Raw genomic sequence first — 21,384 nt, forward strand, 5'->3', positions numbered from 1 at the left:
GAGAAACTGAAATGTGAGAAAAGAGTGGCATGAGATGAGGTGGGAGAGGTGGGCAGGGGTCTCAGGCAATTTAGCTTTTATTGGCATCGCAGCGGAAATCAACTGAAGGGCTTTCAGCAGAGGACTGACAATCAGATCATTTTACTGGTTGAATTTACACAGGCTTAGCTGTTTATCCCAAAGGTGCCAGGAAGAGGGTTTAAAATGGAGCAAAGGGATGAGTGGAACCCCTGTCCTCTTGCCTCCCCTTTGTTCCCTTTACAGCTGGAATGAGATGGCTTGGGCAGGTGGGTTTCCTAGGTGAGAGATGACTCCCACCCAGAGAGCCACCATCTCCCTCTGAGCTGGGGTGAACAGAGTTGACAACTTGCGTCTCTCTGACCTCCTCAAAGTTTCCTGGTTGGATCCCATTACTGGGTATATACCCAAAGGATTATAAATCATGCTGCTATAAAGATGCATGCACACGTATGTTTATTGTGGCACTATTCACAATAGCAAAGACTTGGAACCAACCCAAATATCCATCAATGATAGACTGGATTAAGAAAATGTGGCACATATACACCATGGAATACTGTGCAGCCATAAAAAAGGATGAGTTCCTGTCCTTTGTAGGGGCATGGATGAAACTGGAAACGATCATTCTGAGCAAACTATCACAAGAACAAAAAACCAAACACCGCATGTTCTCACTCATAGGTGGGAATTGAACAATGAGAGCACTTGGACACAGGTTGGGGAACATCACACACCGGGGCCTGTCGTGGGGTTGGGGGACGGGGGAGGGATAGCATTAGAAGATATACCTAATGTAAATGATGAGTTAATGGGTGCAGCACACCAACATGGCACATGTATACATATGTAACAAACCTGCACGTTGTGCACATGTACCCTAGAACTTAAAGTATAATAAAAAAAAAAGTTTCCTGACTGGGTCTGCCTTTCAGACTGTGGGCATAGGTGAAGGAAGTACATGCCACTACCAGCCCTGAAGGTCTCCTCCCTCCGCCCCTTTTGAGTATACTTTTTTTTTCTTTTTTTTATTTTGAATACACTTTCAATTAATCTTCCCAAAGATCCTGACGTGCTTCTTCTGCTCCAGAAGCATAGCGGGCTCCCTACTGCCTACAGAATTAAGTTCAAACTCCTGGCTTTGTAATTCAAGGTCCTCTGTGACCATGCTGCACTGTGAGCTCCCTGAGAACTCAGAGGGACTCACCTCTGCATCACCAACATCTACCATGGGCTATAGCCACAGTAAGTGCTCACTAAATGCTCAGGAATTACCTTTCAACCTCACTTATTGAGCACCTAATGGTGTGCTAAGTCCTGGACTAAGTACTTTATACCCATTTTCTTTTTTTATTTTTTATTGTTTTTTTTTTTGAGATGGAGTCTTGCCCTGTCGCCTAGGCTGGAGTGCAATGGCAGGATCTCGGCTCAATGCAACCTCCACCTCCCAGGTTCAAGTGATTCTCCTGTCTCAGCCTCACAAGTAGCTGGGATTAGAGGTGCACGCCACCATGCCTGGCTAATTTTTTGTATCTTTTTTTTTGAGATGGAGTCTCGCACTGTCATCCGGGCTGGAGTGTCGTGGTGTGATCTCAGCTCACTACAACCTCCACCTTCCAGTTCAAGTGATTCTCCTGCCTCAGCCTCCCAAGTAGCCAGGATTACAGGTGCCGCCACCACACCCAGCTAATTTTTTGTATTTTTAGTAGAGACAGGGTTTCACTGTTTTGGCCAGGCTGGTCTCAAACTCCTGACCTCGTGATCCGCCTGCCTTGGCCTCCCAAAGTACTAGAATTATAGGTGTAAGCCACCGCTGCTTGCCAATTTTTTGTATCTTTAGTAGAGATGGAGTTTCACCATGTTGGCCAGGGTGGTCTCAAACTCCTGACCTCGTGATCCACCAGCCTCGGCCTCCCGAAGTGCTAGGATTACAGGCATGAGCCACCACAGCTGGCCTTATACCCATTTTCTTATTTAATCTTCACAATAACCCTCTGAGGGAAATAAAGTTATCAGCCACATTGTACAAATGAGTAAACAGATTCAGACAGATTAAGAGCATGTTTATTCAGACAGATTCAGACATGTTTATTCATTTGCCCATCCAGCATATACTTTTTGAACACCTACTCCGTTCTAGGTAATAAGGACACAGCAGTGAAAAAATACATCAGGTTTATTCCAAGAGCCTAGAGCTCACATTCTAGAAGGGCTGACAGTTGCCCTTGTGTTATGGAACACATTATGGAGTTATAGAGTATGTTGAGTGGTGGTAGGTACTATGAAGAAAAAGAAAACTAGTTAAGAGAAAAGAGAGAGACTGGGACATGCTATTTTCTAAAGGGTGATCCAGAAGGCTTCACCTAAAGAAAACATTTGCACAGAACCTGAATGAAGTGAGTGAGGCCCACAGATAACCCAGGAAGATCATTCTAGAGAGGGGACAGTAAATGCATGCCCAGCAGTGGAGTGTTTGAAGAACAGAGAGGAGGCCAGTGTGGCCAGGACCCAGTGCATGAGAGGGAAGTGTGGGAGTCAGAGAGCCAGCTGGCCAAGGACTTTAAATTTCATTCTTGGTGAAACGGAATCCCAGGAGGTACGGCATCTGGCTGCTGAGTGGAGGACGGACTGTGGAGGGGAAAGGGGAAGAAGGGGCCAGTCCTGAGTATGAGAAGATGGAAGCTCAGATCTGTTAACTCCTTGAGGGAGAGAATGAGAGAGAGTGAGTGTGCGCACAGGAGGGGCTTCAGGAGGCACAGGTGGGTTGTAGGGAGGCATTGGGAAGAGGATGTTCCTCAGGTGATGCCCCAGGGAAGGATGGGTCTGTGAGAGGCCAACAGGAACATCTGACTTCCAAGGCAACCAGGAGGCATGAGGAGCCACTACCAGTGGGTCGCTCAGCAGGGAGCTTGGAGGAGGCAGTGCCCATGCAGCCAGGGGTCCAGGAGACCCCTGCTTAGATTCGCCTGCACAAGCCTGAAGCCCCTTACCGTTCTCCACATTTCAGGCTTTTTTCTTCTCTTTAGAAAAAGATTGAAATAAGAAACAAAAACAAATAACTGGGAAAAAATGACTATTAACTATTATCCTCAAGTAAGCCACATCAAGTTCTGCGTGTATCTTTCTTGGAAAAGTAAATTTCACATCCTTGCTGCAAATGGAACATGAAACACTAGAAAGGCTCCAGTGAGAAATCCATTCAAACTCCATGACAGCCACTGTCATTTCAAAAGCCACAGAATGCCCCCTCAGTGGACTTGCTCAGAAGAGGGAATCAGCTACACCTGGGTCTCACTGTAGCCAGCCATGAGATCTTCCCAGGATTCCTGCGCTTTTCACAGCAGATGCCTGGTTCCAGCAGAAAACCTATGTCCCTCCCCGCAAAAGAAGTATGAGTGCTTGGAGATCTGAGATGGAAGAAGTCTCAGTCTGATAGACAATTACAGGCATGGTAATACCTGTAAATCGTGGCTTTGGTGGATCACGGGGTAGTAGAGTAACCCTTTCTGATTGCCCTGAGTCTTTTGATGTCCCAAGCTTTCAGCCTATTTATTGTCAAGATACCAAAAACTAGATCCCACCTGGAAAAGGGAGACACCCCTGGTTTTGAGAAAGCACCTCATTCACTCCAAACCCATGCCACATTGCCTCATGAGATGACCTCAAAGCCACGTACAGTTCCCACCAGGACTGGCTGAGATACTGAAGCAGGATGGCCAGGCTTACCTAGAGAGAAGCTCAAGTGAAGATAGAAAATCCATCACAATACAATGTCCAGAATAAGCAAATCCATAGAGATGGAAGGTAGATTTGTGTCATCAGGGACTGGGGAATGGGAAAAATGGAGAGTGACTGCTAATGGGTATGGGATTTCTTTCTAGGGTGATGGTTACACAACTGAATACACCAGAAACCACTAACTTCTCCACTTTATTTATTTCTTTATTTGAGACAGGGTCTCGCTCAGTTGCCCAGGCTGGAGTGCAGTGGTGCAATCTCAGCTCACTGCAACCTCGGCTCACTGCAACCTCCACCTCCCTGTTCAAGTGATTCTCCTGCCTCAGCCTCCTGAGTAGCTGGAATTACAGGCACATACCACCACACCCAGCTAATTTTTGTATTTTTAGTAGAGACGGGGTTTTGCCATGTTGGCCAGGCTGGTCTCGAACTCCTGACCTCAGGTGATCACCTGCCTCAGCCTCCCAAAGTGCTGGGATTACAGGTGTGAGCCACTGCACCCAGGCTTCTGCATTTAAAAGGGTGAATTTGATGATTGCATATGAATTACATCTCAAATCTTTTAATTGCAGCAGAAAAATATTTAGAGTCCCCTGCAGCCACTGAGGGGGACTCTAAAATCTGAACTCCTTTGCTCAACAGCTCACACACCCCGGGGGCATAATTTGGGAACCCGGCAGTGTGAAGGAGCCTTTGTCCTGATAAGCACTGCCAGTCTCAGGGGATGCCAGGGCTGTCGGCACTGGACACAGCAATACTCCGTGGCCAGCCCTGTTCTAACAGGCACTGCCCAAAGAAGCAAAAGCGACCACCAGGTGTCTGCTTTACTCTGACTGCCTTGCCAACCTGCAGGGAGAGCAAGGGTGCAGGGTCCACTCAAAACCTCCCACACACCCATTTCTTGGCTCTGTATCTTCAGTATGAATTTCCACAGCTGTGTTAAATACTCCATTGCCCCTACTCTGGGCCAGGCCTTAAGCTGGGTGTTGGGCTGACACAAAGGCCGTTCACCAGTTATGAGCTACGTAACTGCCCATCTCAGTCTCTGACAGCAGCCCCTTCCTTATGGCACCAGGCCTGGAGGCCCATGAGGAGGAGAGAGATGAGTCAGATAAGGTGAGTACTAGTGGGGGAGGCACACGCTGCAGCCAGGGCTCAGGACTAAAACAGAGGGTGTGGGCTCATCAGTGCGTGATGGGGAAATCCTGCCCCAGGCCTAGCCCAGGCTGCTTTGTGAATCAAACTGCCAGATTCCGCTGCAGTTTTTAAAAACCTAAATATTTATTTATTTGCATTATATTTACAAAGGTGGGAAGGAGACCAAAGGAGACCCCAAGAACACCCCCACACCTGGCTGACCAGGCCCCTTGCACTGCAGAGGAGGCAGACACAGCTGGAAGGAACAGGATTTATGTTGCATACTTGAACTACAGCGAGTGTAAGACTGGTCCTATTTACAGGGCAGAAACACTGCAGGTGGAGCGCGGGGGTGGCAGGGTGGGCACCAGAGTCCTGGCCAAGGGTACCCTTGCCTGCCATCTTCCCCACCTCTCCCAGATGCATCTCTGAGGCCCCGCTGGGATTCTCCGGGGGGGAACGAGGCCCACTCACATGATGCTCGCTGGGGTGAAGACAGGGCCCACGCACAGGGTGTCTGTGATCTCCCAGCCGCAGGACAGAGGCTTGCACACACCCTCCACGTCATCCTCCTGTTCTGCAGCCATCAGCTGCCTTCGCAGCGCTTCCCTAGGGGTGAGAGAGGGTTGCTGCAAGTAGCCAGCATGGGACTGGCAGGGCCCTGTACCTGGAGACGCGGCCCCATTGGGCAGAGGGCTCTCACGTGAGCCCGAGCTCAGCTGAGGGCAGGGGCAGGGACAGGCTGCTGACCCCTCCCCAACTGCTTCCTACTCCCGTGTGGTCCCCACCCCTCAACAAGGGAAAGAAATCCACATGTATCGAGCATTTACTACATGCCAGACATCATGCCAGACACTTATATTATCTATTTGTATCTTCCCAAAAACCCCATGAGGGAGGCATTACCATCCACGTTGCATTGATGATGTAATCAATCAGTTCCCCAGAGAGAGAAGTGACCTACCTAAGATCACATCCCTAGTAGGTAGTAGAACTAGGACTGAACCCAACTCTCACTCGAAAGCCCACATTCATCATACCCCAGGCTTGGGACTTCAAATAAAATCATATCCCATTCTCTCAAACAATCCCACAAACTGCTTCTCCTCCTACATACCCATGTTGATCAATGGCTCTACTATCAGAGTTGTAAACAGTTGGCAATCTTGTTCCCACACCCAGTCGAGCCCTGCTGAGCCCAGCTTCTGAACATCCTCATGTGCCCCATGGTCTCCATCCCCATGGGTAACACCATTTCAGTCTCCCTGATCTGCTCGTGCCCTCTCCAGACAGTTCTCAGCCAGGACCCAGATTCATCTTTCCAAAAAACAAATCCCTGCCCTTGAGCTGCCAGCCGTTTCCCTCTGCTCTCAGGCCCTGCAAGATCTGGCTCTACCCGCCTCTTCCACCCACTCCTGGACACACCGGCCCACACACCTGAGCCATCCACTATGGCCACCTTTTGGGCTCTTACACATGTCCTCTCCCCAGCCTGGATCCATCCTTGTCTCTCTGCCTGTATCATCAACCCTCATCTAATTCCTCCTTAGCCTTCAGGTCTCAGCTTTGGTGACAGTCCTGAGACTGGACACAGCAGAGGAATTGAATGTGCCTGGGCAAACTGCTCCAGCTCTTTGGCCCTCTCCCTACCCCCAAAGAGGGACCCTTCACCACTGACTAGCTGCGTGACCTCAGAAGAATGACCTCTCTGTGATAACGCTGACCCCCACAGAGTGTTGTGTGGGTGAAATAGTCATACGACACCTAACGTAAGGCCTGATGTCAGGGTTCACTGGATGTGACTCCCCCATCTTGCATGCCTCTTGCCTTACTGGATCCCAGCACTAGCCTGGTGGGGCAGGCAGGGCTACTGTTACGCTTATTTTCTAGATGGAAAGACCAAGGCTCAGCAAGCAGGCAGACCAAGTCTCTCCTGTGTCACACAGCAGCCACCTAACTGGTCATCTCTTTCTGCATCTGCCCTTGTCCTCAGTCTATACAGGAACTAGGGTGGTCTTTCCAAAGTGCAAATCAGACTGTGTTATGCCCCTGCTTCAAACTGGTCCATGCCTCCCACTGCTGTCAAAGCATGTCACTCGGCCTTCAAGCCCTTCCCAGATCTAGCCCTGCCTCCCTCTGCAGTCACAGCCACTCTCCATGCGAGCCTTGAATGCACCACACTTGCTCTCCGTTCCTTTCTTCTGGGAAGTCCTACCACCCACTCCTGTAGTTGACTCCCACTTCCTCAGGGAGGCCTGGGCCTCAGGGAAGGCTCTGCACTTCCACCAGGCACAGTATTATCACAAGGGCCTGTCTGCTTCTCTGTGCCTCCCTCAGGGCTGTGAGCTCCTCTAGGAAAGCCCAGCCTCACTTATGGCCACAGCCAGGTGCCAAGCACATCCCTCACGTGGGACCAGCAGCCAACAGCTACTTGTCAAGTTGGATTACACAGAAGCAGAATCTCAAATCTCAAGTTTCCCTCGTTTCTGCCCAGTTCCTCCCCATACCCCCATTTTCCAGCAGGGCCCTCTTACCAGGCCACCCGGGACATGGCATAGGTGATGTGGCAGGCCTGGGTCCCCCCAAAGGGGGAACCCATGCCCACAGTGTAGGCGCCCATGTTGTCAAAGACCAGCCAGTCCCCTACGTGTAGTTGCGGCAGCCACAGGCCCTCAGCCACGCAATCACAGCCATCAACCGCCGGGCCCCACAGGCTGCTGCTGTACAGGGGCTGCTCCGTGGATGGTTTCTGTAGGAAGAAGGGATGGCCATGCCAGCTCTCCTGGGCATACAACAGCCTTGCCACTCCCTCCCTCAAAAGCCTTCTATGGCTCCCATAGCCAACAGGATAAAGTCTAGATGGGCCTCCTAGCTTAGCATTTAAGGCCCTTCCCACTTCTCTGCATTCGTTGCCTCTTACACTCTGAAGTCACGAATGCCTGGTCTTAAATCCAGCTTCCAGCAGTTGTTAGCTGTGTGACCTTGGGCAAAATGCTTAATCTCTCCATGTCTCAGTTTGCTCATTTGTAAAATGGGGATAACAACAGTACCTACCTCGTAAGGTTACTGCAAGGATAAATGAGTTAGTTTATGGAGAGCATGTAGAACAGTGGCCGGCACACGGCGAGGGTGCACGGAAAGTCAGCACAATTGTAACTTATTGTTGTGATTGTTGTTGTTACCACCTCTGCACTTTGGTCTTCACTGGCCTCTTTCCAGACGTCGGTATGTCCACACCTCTACAGCCCTTCCCCGACCCTCAAATCTAGCCTGTCTTCTGAGCCCAGCCCTGGGGCTCCCTCGTCTATGAAGCCCTCCCAGATGTCCTCACTCCGTGCCAGGCCCCACAACAGGAGCCAGCAGTATACCAGGCTAGACTCACCCTCCCTCAGGCCCTCAGTCTAATGAGAAAGATGGACTTCCAACAACAATCACAGGGGGACCTGGCAGAGGTCACAGAGACCCCACAGAGTAGACACAATTACTCCCATTTCAGAAAAATGGAGGCTCTGACAGCTTAAATGACTTGCCCAAAGACACAACTACCAATGACATAAAATTTAAGATTTTTTCTTAAATGATTTCCACATCCAGAAATTTGTAACAGACTCTGGACAACCAAGTTATCAATGCCATTTGCCACAGTGTAGGCAGGGATCTTGCCAGGCAGATCCTAGAGTCACCACTGAAATGTGGATGATGATGACTGTGCCCTCTGAGAGGCCTCTTCTCCCATCACTGCACTTGCTGTGCTCCAGTTACTCCAGTTGCTCTGGGCTCCCCAGGTAAACCCTACTTCCCTTCCCATACCTCCTACTTTCCCCCATGCTATTCCCTGAGGCCCCAAATTTGCAAATTCCTATTTCTCCTTTAGATCTCAGCTAAAATGGCTTCAGGGAAGCCTTTCCTAAAGCTCCATGCTCCCTCAAGCTTTGCTTTCGTAGTATTTACCATAACTCATAAATATTTGTGAAATATCTGCTCAGGCCTGTCTTCCCTGAAGACTATAAATTCCATGAGCCCAGGGGATGTGTAGGTCTTGTCATCCCCATCTCCTCAATGCCTAGCAGGCTGGCATCCATTAGGTGCTTATTCAAATAATATTTTTTAAATAAATGAATTAAAGAATGGGGAATATATGAGTGATGAGAAAGAGAAAGAATGACAAAGGGGAGAAAAAGGATATGAATGGAAGCCATCCAAAGGGCATAGATGGAAGCAACAGAGAAGACCAGCAGAGAAAAAAGGAAAGGCGTTTCAATACCTTAGCCAGAGCAGGAATGAGTAAAATTGAGAAAGGAAAGTCGCAGTTTCCATAAGCAGAAATAGTGCTCATATATTTGATAAAAAGTTAATTAATAAGGTATTAGTCCCATTAATAAAGAAAAATATGTACATTATGTAAGGTAAGAATGATAGCTATCCAATCTTCAGGAATTCATTCATTCAACAAGTACTTATTGAGCACCTACTAATTGCCAGGCTGTGATCTAGGAGCTGGAGATGCAGCAGTAAACACACACACAAAATAAAATTCCTGTGGTCATGAAGCTCCCATTCTAAGAAGGGGAGACAAAGGAATACTGTATATCCTTGTTCATATAACTGAACATTCTTGTTTATAAACTTTTTGTTGATGAATAAAATTAACCTCAAGTGGTCTGAAATATTTCCCTTAGCCCCACTCATTGAAAAACATTAAGCTAATGTTTAAAGATGAGTGGAGGGGATGCTCTATAAATGAATCTACAAGGATCTTTGAGAAAATAAATTTTAAAGATTCTCCCATGGTAAAGAGAAAAGGCACCCTTGGATTATAAGAAGTTAGCATTCCCTCACTTGTTATTAGTGGTGTAAATTTTTAAAAAATAGGTGAAAAAAGATTTTAAATCTTCACATGACATAATGCAAAGCTACGCTTTTACTATTTATGTATCTATTTAACTGTTTTTTGAGACACAGTCTCACTCTGTCATCGAGGCTGGAGTGTAGTGGTGTGATCTCAGCCCACTGCAACCTCTGCCTCCTGGGTTCGAGCGATTCTCCTGTCTCAGCCTCCCGAGTAGCTGAGATTACAGGTGCCGGCCACCACACCTGGCTAATTTTTGTAGTTTTAGTAGATACAGGATTTTGCCATGTTGGCCAGGCTGGTCTCAAACTCCTGACCTCAGGTGATCCGCCACCTCGGCCTTCCAAAGTACTGAGATTGCAGGTGTGAGCCACTGCACCCAGCCTATTTTTTTTTTTTAAGGAATCTGTGAAATAAATATTCTAAAAGCTGTGGCAACAAGCTTGTAAATCTCAGCTATTTTTACAAGTCTGAGTGGAAATGGACAAGCATCTGCAAAAATCCAAGATGCCCAGTCTGCCAGCCACTAGGCCCCTCTGTGAGAGAGAGCAGGGGGTTCCTCATTTACAAAGCATACCACCACCACTTCATACCTTATCTGGGAGGCAGGTGGCATGATTGCATTTCCATTTTACAGATGAGAAAACTCAGAGAGGGAAGGTGACCTGCCCAAGGCTCTAGGGGAAGTTAGTAGAACTCTGGGCAGTCCCAGATAAGGAGCCTCCTGGCTGCACCTAGCTGCCTTCTTCAAAGGCACATATGTCTGACAGAGCCACAGAAAAAACAAGGTCAAACACTGAAAAAGGTGCACGGCCTTGATGGAATCCCTAAATAATTCTTCAACTTTTAAAGAATAAATCAATAGGCTGGGCGCGGTGGCTCACGCCTGTAATCCCAGCACTTTAGGAGGCGGACACGGGCGCATCACTTGAGGTCAGGAGTTCGAGGCCAGCCTGGCCAACATGGCAAAACCCTGTCGCTACTAAAAATACAAAAATTAGCTGGGCGTGTAATCCCAGCTACTCAGGAGGCTGAGGCAGAAGAATCGCTTGAACCTAGGAGGCAGAGGTTGCAGTGAGCCAAGATCCAGCCATTGCACTCCAGCCTGGGTGACAAGAGCAAAACTCCATCTCAAAAAAAAAAAAAAAAAAAAAAAAAGGCGGGTCGCGGTGGCTCATGCCTGTAATCTCAGCACTTTGGGAGGCTGAGGCGGGTGGATCACAAGGTCAGGAAATCGAGACCATCCTGGCTAACACGGTGAAACCCCGTCTCTACTAAAAATACAAAAAATTAGCCGGGCATGGTGGCGGGCGCCTGTAGTCCCAGCTACTTGGGAGGCTGAGGCAGGAGAATGGCGTGAACCCGGGAGGTGGAGCTTGCAGTGAGCCGAGATTGCGCCACTGCACTCCAGCCTGGGCGACAGAGCGGGACTCCATCTCAAAAAAAAAAAAAAAGAAAGAAAAGAAAAAAAAATCATCCAGTCTGGCCAACATGGTAAAGCCCTGTCTCTACTAAAAATACAAAAAAATTAGCCAGGCATGGTGGCAGGCGCCTGTAATCTCAGCTACTCAGGAGGCTGAGACAGGCGAATCATTTGAACCCGGACGGAGGTTTCAGTGAGCTGAGATCGCACCACTGCACTCCAGCCTGGGTGACAGAGCAGGACTCCGTCTCAAAAAAAAAAAAAAAAGAAAAAGAAAAAAGAAAAGAATAAATCAATAATTCGTACAAAAATATTTTAAAAGACAAAAATGAGATCAAAAGAAAAAAAAAACCCTATGGCCAAAATCTCACTTGTGAATATATAGGCAAAAACCTGACATGAAATCTTAGCTAACCAAATTCACAGTCATATTATCTCTAAAATGAAAGGTGCAGACAACAGGAGAGAAGTCAATCACTGGCTTCATAACATGGAAAATATAGATCTACAGTTCAAGTTTAATTTTCCCAATACATGTCAACATACCATGAAGTAGCCTGTAGCATCTATTCTTTATTAAAACTACAGACAAAACAAAACCCCACAATGAAGAGAGACTATTTTAAATAACGATCCAACTCTGACTTCATTGAGATACACTAAAGTTCAGCCCTGTCATTTTCCAAATGGAGAAACTAGAGAAATAAGGCTCAGAGAGATTAAGTAGCTTGCTTTGCCTAAGGTTACTCAGCTGGTCTATGGCAGAGCCAGGTCTCAAACCCATGTCTTCAGATTCCAAGTCTGAAGCTTTCTGTCATCATTCCCATTTTATATATCATGAGAAATGCTAGCAATAGCTATCAGAAAAAAAGAAACAAAAAAGCATAATACATAGAAGATGAAGAAATAAAATATTACACTGCAGATAACGTATATGCCCACCTGGAAAATCTTAAGGGGGTGGGTGTGGTTACTAGAGGAAATCAATGAATTTTAGAATGCAAGCCAGCATCTCAGCTCAAAAACACAGGGAAAAGTTTTCACTCACAATAGTAGTGAAAGCATTAAGCTATTACATTCTTGGATGTACTTGGGCCACAGTAATACTTATTCAAATAAAACAATAAAAAAATAATAAAACCAGCTGGGCGCAGTGGCTCACGCCTGTAATCCCAACACTTTGGGAGGCAGAGGTAGGCAGATCATGAGGTCAGGAGGTCGAGACCATCCTGGCTAACACGGTGAAACCCCATCTCTACCCCATCTCTACCCCATCTCTCCAGGCATGGTGGCGGGCGCCTGTAGTCCCAGCTATTTGGGAGGCTGAGGCCTCCCAAGAGAATCGCTTGAGCCTGGGAGGTGGAGGTTGCAGTGAGCCGATATTGCACCACTGCACTCCAGCCTGGGCGACAGAGCGAGACGCCGTCTCAAAAAAAATAAATAAATAAAACCTTCATGGAAGAAATAAAAGATATGAAGTTTACACTGTCCTAGCTAGAAAAACTGAGTAAAGCAAAAAAGAGAATTCTCCCTAATTTAATAACTAGATTAAATAAACTATTACTAATTAAAATCCCCAGGATGTTTTTCTAAACATTAGAAATAATGTGATAAAAGAATAAATGTGAGCCTATCAAAGAATAATAATAAAGCAAATGACAAACTCAGTTTTTGTTAAATAATTTATACAAAAGAATATTTGTATCATGTCTAAGATATAATGAATGACAATAAAATGAATATCTGTGTACTTACCACCCAACTGAAGAAAGATAAAATTTCCAGTATCTTTGAAACTCCCTATGTGCCCACTCCAATGACATCTCCTCTTTCCTAACCTCTTTAGAGGTAACCACCATCCTCACTTTCATGTTCATCATTTTCTTACTTTGTTTTCCATGAGTGTACCTAACCCTAAACAATGTATTGTTTAGTTTTGCACACTTTTGAAATTTATATAAATTATAGAGTATGTAATCTCTACAAGTTCACAATACACTGTATAGAATTCACTGTACAGAATACACCATAATTTATGTTTCTGCTACCCTGCCAATAAACGTTAAGGTCGTTTCCAATGTTTTATATTATAAAGATATATATGTTCTGATATATCTCCTCGAACACACATGCCAAGAGTTTCTTTACAATATAGGCCTAGGAACTTGCTGTAATGTAGGGCATACATATGTGCAAATTTATCTGAATAATGCCTACTTGTTTCCCAAAGTAGTGATACACCACTGCCACCTAGCAGTGCCTAAGGACCCAACTACACCATATCCTCACCAACAGTTGGCATTATCATGCTTTTAATGTTTTTCTAATCTAGTTGTTATGAAATGGTATCTCGTTTTCACTTTTATTTGCATTTCCTTGATTAACACTGAGCACCTTTTCAGTTTATCTTCTGTGAATTGCCCGGTAAAGTCTCTTGCCTGTATTTCTATTGGGTTGCTTTTTTCCTTATTTTCTTGAGATTCTTGTTTGTCTCTATTTCTTACTTAAGAATTCTTCAGGCCGGGCGCCGTGGTTCACGCCTGTAATCCCAGCATTTTGGGAGGCCGAGGTGGGTGGATCACAAGGTCAGGAGTTCGAGACCAGCCTGGCCAACATGGTGAAACCCCACCTCTACTAAAAAAAATACAAAAATTAGCCAGGCACGGTGGTGTGTGCCTGTAAACCCAGCTACCTGGGAGGCTGAGGTGGGAGAATTGCTTGGACCTGGGAGGCAGAGGTTGCAGTGAGCCGAGCCACTGCACTCCAGCCTGGGCGACAGAAAAAGACTCCGTCTCAGGAAAAAAAAAAAAATTCTTCATATATTTTGTCTACTAATCTCTTATCAATTATATATGTGTTTCAATATTCCCCCCAGTTTGCCTCAGCTGGTCTATTTCTTATGCTGGGATCAAAACTAAACTATTTTAATTACTTTCTGTGTTAGAAGTTATATTATCTTATTTCTATTCTTGTAGTGGTTACTCTATACATTTACATTTTAACATCTCAACGTGGCATTCAATAGCTGTACCGTCTATTCTTGATCAAAACTACAGAAAAATCAAAACAAAACCCCACAATGAAGACAGACCATTTCAATAAGGAACCAACTCTAACTTTGTGAAGATACACTGGAATGGCCTCACTTCAAAACAAGAAGCAACATTAGTAATTAAAGTTCAGCCCCCTCATTTTCCAAGTGGAGAAGCTAGAGAAGTAAGACTCAGAGAGATTAAGTAACTTGCCTAAGGTTACCCAGCAAGTACATGGTAGCATTCGCCTTAGTGGCCTTCACAGTTCAGCCCTGGCCTGCACCTTCCAGCAAGATTCTCCCCCACTCAGCAGCAGGCTGCTTCTGTGCTGCATGGATTGTTGCAGTAGTCACCCTCTGACAAGTTTGCCACTGGTGGACTGCTGTTTCTGTGACACTGCAGCCTCTCCTCAAAGGTTTCAATATCAGCCTTGGAGGGAGGAGCCCTCCTCCTCTGTGTTTCTAAGTTCCTGCCTTCTTCACTCTCCCTCAGGACCAGGGGTGGTAGCTGATTTTACCCCTTTTAGTAATTGTAATGAACCACCTTTACAGTTAACCATTCTTTATGTTAAAATTTCCCTGTTCAAATTACTAGTGTGACATTTGTATCCTGATACAGTCTCTTCCTGAAACTATGATTGGACATTACGCCTTCTGACTCTATGCACCATTTCCTTAGCCTTTCCTATTTTATATCTTTTTGTCTCTGTGCTACATTTGGATACTTTCTTCAACTCTATCTTCCCATTCTCTCATTCTCTCTTCTGTTGTCTCTAATATGCTGCTTACCCTGGCCATAATTTCAATTTTCATATTTTTCATTTCTAGTTCTATTTAATCCTTTTTAAAATCTGCTACAACATATTTTTATATTCACTTATTCTTTGGTCATATTTTCAATTTCTTATTTCTTCAAACATTGTAAAAGAATGTTAGCACCTGATAATTCCAATATATGAAGTAAACACAGGTCTGATCTGCTACCTATTGCTTTTGCGGTTCTTCCTCACGATGACTTGTTTCTTTGTATGTTGTGATTTTTGACTGTGAGCTCATGTACTTTGAAACCTTATCAGTGAGAAGCCTAAACTGAAGATTCCGCCTCCAGAGAGAATTTGTTTGCTTCTGCTGGATGAAATTATTTTGAGGCTTAAGGTTTTTCAGACCATAGTTAATGTGAATTTGGGCCACAAGCCCAAAAGAAGGCTGGCTTGTGGTTACAAAATCTCAATTTTTTGCTCTCTTCCAATCACTACCAAGATCAAAACAGTGAAGTTTTCTTGCTGCCGTTCTCTGTAGAATGGGCTTTTTTCTCTAGTTGACTCTTACACTAAGGATGTACTTCTTTTGGGTTCTCAGCTCTATGTAAGGGCATCCTATTGGATTCTCCATCTTGACTAGGCCCTAGGAACCCACACAGATATCAAAACTGAAGGTCAATGCTACCATGATTCAGCATACACTCCAAAACAAAAATCCAGTTTCAGAATTAGGTTGCCATTTAATACATATTTGGATAATCACTGTTTTGTATGCTTGGGACACACTAATAAACAAAATACACAAAGGTCCTTGTCCTCTTGGGGTTTACAGTTTAGCAGGGGGAAGGCAAACAAGTAAATTATATAGTATGTTAGAAGGTAATAAGCACTACAGAAAAAAAAAAAAGAACAGAACACACAACACCAAAGGCACAATCCATAAAAGAAATAATTGATAAACTGGACTTTATTAAAATTATAAATTTCTGCACTGCAAAAGACAATATTCACCAGGCGTGGTGGCTCACACCTGTAATCCCAGCACTTTGGGAGGTCGAGGCAGGCAGATCACTTGAGGCCAGGAGTTCGAGACCAGCCTGGACAACATGGTGAAACCCCGTCTCTACTAAAAATACAAAAACTAGCCAGGCTTGGTAGTGCACACCTGTAATCCCAGCCACTCAAGAGGCTGCGGCAGGAGAATCGCTTGAGCCTAGGAGGCGAAGGTTGCAGTGAGCCAAGATCTCACCACTGCACTCCATCCAGCCTGGGTGACAGAGCAAGAATCTAACTTAAAAAAAAAAAAAAGAAAAAGAAAATGTTAAGAGAAGACAAGCCACAGACTGGGAGAAAATAGTTGCAAAAGACACATCTGATAAAGGACTGTTATCCAAAATATATGAAGAACTCTTAAAACTCAAAAATGAGAAAACAAACAAGTAAAACTCTGTTTAAAATGGTCAAAGGACTTTAACAGATACTTCGCCAAAGAATATATACAGATGGCAAATAAACGTATGTCATCAGGGAAATATAAATTAAAACAACAAATACCACTGAACACTTACTCAAATGGCCAAAATTCAGAACACGGGTAACACCAAATGCTGGTGTGGATGTGGAGCAACAAGAACTCCCATTCATTGCTGGTGGGAATGCAAAATAGTACAGCCGCTTTGAAATACCGTTTGGCAATTTTCTACAAAACTAAACATATTCTTACCATATGATCCAGCAATTGTACTCCTTAGTATTTACCCAAAGGAGTTAAAAAATGCTTGTCACACAAAAACTTACACATAGATGTTTATAATAGCTTTATTCATAATTGCCAAAACTTGGAAGCAACCAAGATGTCCTTCAGTAGGTGAATGGATAAACTGCTGTATACCCAGATAATGGAATATTATTCAGTGCTAAAAAGAAATGAGCTATCAAGCCATGAAAGGAATGAAGGAAACTTAAGTGCATATTACTAAGTGAAAGAAGTCAATCTGGGCCACGGTGGCTCATGCCTGTAATCCCAGCACTCTGGGAAGCCAAGGTGGGCAAATCACTTGAGTTCAGGTGTTCAAGACCAGCTTGGCCAACATGGTGAAACCCCATCTCTACTAAAAATACAAAAAGTAGCGGGGCATGGTGGCACATGTCTGTAATCCCAGCTACTCGGGAGGCTGAGGCAGCAGAATCACTTGAACCCAGGAGGCAGAGACTGCAGTGAGCCAAGATCGCGCCACTGCACTCCAGCCTGGGCAACAGAGTGAGACTCTGTCTCAAAAAAAAAAAAAAAAAAAAGTCAATCTGAAAGTCTTTAATCCATTTTGTATATGGTGTGAGATAGCATCCAATTTTATTCTTCTATATGTGGATATCTAGTTTTCCTAACACCATTTATGGAAGAGACTGTCCTTTCCCATTGTGTGTCCTTGGCACGTTTGTTGAAGATCAATTGACCGTAAATGCATGGATTTATTTCTGGGCTCTCTATTCTATTCCACTGGTCTATATGTTCGTTTTTATGCCAGTACCATGCAGTTTTGCTTACTTTATAGCTTTCCAGTATATATTTTGAAATCAGATAATGTGATGCCTCCAGCTTTCTTCTTTTTGCCCAAGATACTTTGGCTATTTAGGATCTTTTGTGGTTTTATACAAATCTTAGGATTTTTTTATACTTCTGGGGAAAAGATCATTGGAATTTTGATAGGGACTGCATTGAATCTATGGATCGCTTTGGGTAGATGGACATTTTAACAGTATTAATTCTTCCAATTCACAAACATGGGGTATCTTTCCATTTATTTATGTCCTTTTTTATTTCCTTCATCAATGTTTTCTAGTTTTCAGCATACACATCTCTTACCTCCTTAAATTTCGTAAGTAATTTTTTGATGCAATTGTAAATGGGATAGTTTTCTTGATTTCTTTTTCAGATAGTTAGCATATAGAAACATTGTATGTTAATTTTGTATCTTCTAATTTTCTGAACTTATTAAGTCTAATAGTTTTTTGGTGAAGTCTTTAGAGTTTTTTTGTTTGTTTGTTTGTTTTGTTTTTTTTTTGAGATGGAGTCTGGCTCTGTCGCCAGGCTGGAGTGCAGTGGCGCCATCTCAGTTCACTGCAGCCTCCACCTCCCAGGCTCAAATGATTCTTGTGCCTCAGCCTCCTGAGTAGCTGGGATTACAAGCACCCATCACCGTGCCCAGCTAATTTCTGCATTTTTAGTAGAGACAGGGTTTCACCATATTGTCCAGGCTGGTCTCGAACTCCTGACCTTAAGTGATCTGCCTGCCTCGGCCTCCCAAAGTGCTGGGGTTACAGGCGTGAGCCACTGCGCCGGCCTTTGTGTGTGTGTGTGGGATGGAGTCTCACTCTGTTGCCCAGGCTAGAGTGCAGTGGCATGATCTCGGCTCACTGCAACCTCTGCCTCCCAGGTTCAAGCAATTCTCATGCCTCAGCCTCCTAAGTAGCTAGGATTACAGGCACACATCTTTATGCCTGGATAATTTTGTATTTCTAGTAGACAGGGTTTCACCACATTGGCCAGGGTGGTCTTGAACTCCTGACCTTAAGTGATCCACCAGCCTTGGCCTCCCAAAATGCTAGGATTACAGGCATGAGCCACCACGCCAAGCCTTAGAGTTTTCTATATATAAGATAATGTCATCTGCAAACAGAGACAATTTTACATCTCCCTTTCCCATTTGGATGACTTTTATTTCTTCCTCTTCTCTAATTGCTCTGGCTAGGACTTCTAGTACCACACTAAATAGAAGTGGTGAGAGTGAGCATCTTAGTCTTGCTCCTGACCTTAGGATCCTTGTTGAGTATAACATTAGCTGTGAGCTTGTCATATATGGCCCTTATCATGTTGAGGTACATTCCTTCCATACCTAATTTGTTGAAAGTTTTTATCATGAAAGGATGCTGAATTTTGTCAAATGCTTGTTCTCCATCTACTGAGATGATCATATGATTTTTATCCTTCATTGTGGTAATATTATAGTACATCACATTTATAAATTCAGACATGTTAAAATATCTTTGCATCCCAGGGATAAATTCCACTTTAAAAGGATCATGGTGTATGATCCTTTTAATGTGCTATTTAATTTGGATTGCTAGTATTTTGTTGAGGATTTTTGCATATCTGTGAACATGGCCTGTAATTTTCTTTTCTTATGGTGTATTTGGCTTTGGTGTTAAGGTAATTGTGGTTTTGTAAAATGAGTTTGGAAGTGTTCCCTCTGCTTCAGTTTTGTGGAAGCATTTCAGAAGGATTGGTATTAATTCTTTTTTACATGTTTGGTAGAATTCACCAGTAAAGCCATAAGGTCCTGGGCTTTTCTTTGTTGGGAGGTTTTTGATTACTGATTCAATCTCCTAACTCACTATTGGTCTATTCAGATTTTCTGTTTCTTCATGATTGAGTCTTTGTAGATAATATTTGTCTAGGAATTTATCCATTTTGCCTAGGTTATCCAATTTCTTGGTGTATAATTATTCATGCTAGTAGTGGTCTCTTATGATCCTTTGAATTTCTGTGGTATCCTGTAATGTCTCCTCTTTCATTTATAATTTTATTTATTTGAGTCTTCTGTCTTCTTAGTCTAGGGACACACTTGGTAAGTGCTATTGCAATACATTCCAGACAGATTCACACTTTTGAAAGCATAACAAACTAGAATAAAATGGAACAGCAAGTAAGAAAGCCCCATCTTGGCAATAAAAGGAGAATCTCTCTTCATGGACTGGGGTAACTGTCCTGAATTTTGCCTGCCAAGATTCTTATAAAACTCCCATGATACTTGCCTCCTCTTGATTCCACCCTATACCAAATCGTATCTTGCATTTGTGAAGTGCTGATACACATTTGTTGAATTGCATCTTTACACACTGATATGGTTTGGCTTTGTGTCCCCACCCAAATCTCATCTTGAATTGTAATCCCCAGATATTGAGGGAGGGGCCTGTTGGGAGGTGATTGGATCATGGGGGGCAGTTTCGCCCATGCTATTCTTATGATAGTGAGGGAGTTCTCACAAGAGCTGATGGTTTTAAAAGTGTTTGGAAGTTCCCCCTTCACACCTCTACCTCCTGCAGCCATGTAAGATGTGCCTGCTTCCCCTTCTGCCATGAATGTAGGTTTCCTGAGGCCTCCCTAGCCATGCAGAACTGTGTCAATTAAACCTCTTTCCTTTTTAAATTACCCACTCTTGGGTATTCCTTTTTGGCAGTCTGAGAACAAACTAATACACACACTAAATATGTATTATTTTAGAGCACTCAATGAACATTTAAAATGTTTCTATATTTAAAAGTCCACCTAACACGTCAGTATTTAAAGAAAACCATATGCTCACAATATATAAAACTTTAAAGTGAAAAACAAAGTGAACTATGACACTTTTTTAAAAAGTAGAAATCAAAAACAAGATTGGTCTTTCAAAATGTTACAGCATTGTAAATTAGAGATTTTGGGCTTAGTTCTCTCCCCCCACCCAGCTCTGATTATTTCCAATATTTTAGAAGTATATTAACAAAAACACCTTTTAATATCAGAGCAGCTAAAATTGGTTAAATCATGACATTAGTAAACGAAACATCTTGCTTATTCTTAGCAAGACTAGACAACCTTTTAAAAAAAAATTATCAGGTCAGGCGTGGTGGCTCATGTCTGTAATCTCAAGGTGGGAGGATTGCTTGAACAAAATAAGGAGCTCGAGACCAGCCTGGGCAACATGGCAAAACCCCATCCCTGCAAAAAATACAAAAATTAGCCAGGCATAGTGGCATGTGCCTGTAGTCCCAGCTATTCAGAAGCTGGAGTGGGAAGGATGGCTTGAGCCTCGGAGGTGGAGGCTACAGTGAGCATGACTGTGCCACTGCACGCTGGCCAGGGTGACAGAATGTGACCTTGTGTTAAATAAAATAAAACAAAATAAAATAGCCATTAAACCCAAAAAAAGTAGAAATCAAAGTACATTTAACAATAGTCATCTCTGAATGGTGGGATTAGTGAATCATTTTATTTTACTATTTGTGTTAAATTTTTTCTAATAAACATTCTATTTCTATAAGACTATATATATATATGTAATAAAGATAATCTATAACAGCAGAGCACAAAAGAAAGTAACAGATTTCCTTCCTATTAATTACAGCAAACTTAGTTAAAACAAAATAGTGTGTCAAAACTTCTATGAAAGAATAACAAAGAATTACAAAACTAAAACAATAAACCAATAGAGTGAAAAAATATTTGTATCAAACATCATATTAAATACATGCACACATGCATATGCAAGCTCATTTCTATGTGCAAGAAAAAACTTCAAGACCTCCCAAATTAAGTGAACAGAGGATATAAAAAGACATTGACATCAAAATAAATAAAACAATAAACAAAAACAAAATGGTTTATCCT

General features: G+C 43.7%; 1 protein-coding gene across 12 annotated transcripts in view; it reads right to left on the minus strand.

The window, feature by feature from the left end:
- Positions 1–2,064: 2,064 nt before the first annotated feature.
- AZIN2 (antizyme inhibitor 2) overlaps positions 2,065–21,384 on the minus strand; it is a 42,396-nt gene continuing 23,076 nt past the window's right edge. For 6 of the 12 annotated variants that reach the window (XM_016958591.3, XM_016958601.3, XM_016958589.3 and 3 more), the window contains 2 exons: positions 7,428–7,642; positions 2,065–5,502 (listed from right to left, as the gene is read on the minus strand). In XM_016958591.3, coding sequence (XP_016814080.1) covers positions 5,364–5,502; positions 7,428–7,642 — 354 coding nt within the window. In that variant the 3' untranslated portion in view covers positions 2,065–5,363. The remainder of the gene's footprint in view (positions 5,503–7,427; positions 7,643–21,384) is intronic. The other 6 variants (XR_010147245.1, XR_010147244.1, XM_016958596.3 and 3 more) reach the window with 1 other exon arrangement.

Source organism: Pan troglodytes, chromosome 1, assembly GCF_028858775.2.
Source record: "Pan troglodytes isolate AG18354 chromosome 1, NHGRI_mPanTro3-v2.0_pri, whole genome shotgun sequence".
NCBI lineage: Eukaryota > Metazoa > Chordata > Mammalia > Primates > Hominidae > Pan > Pan troglodytes.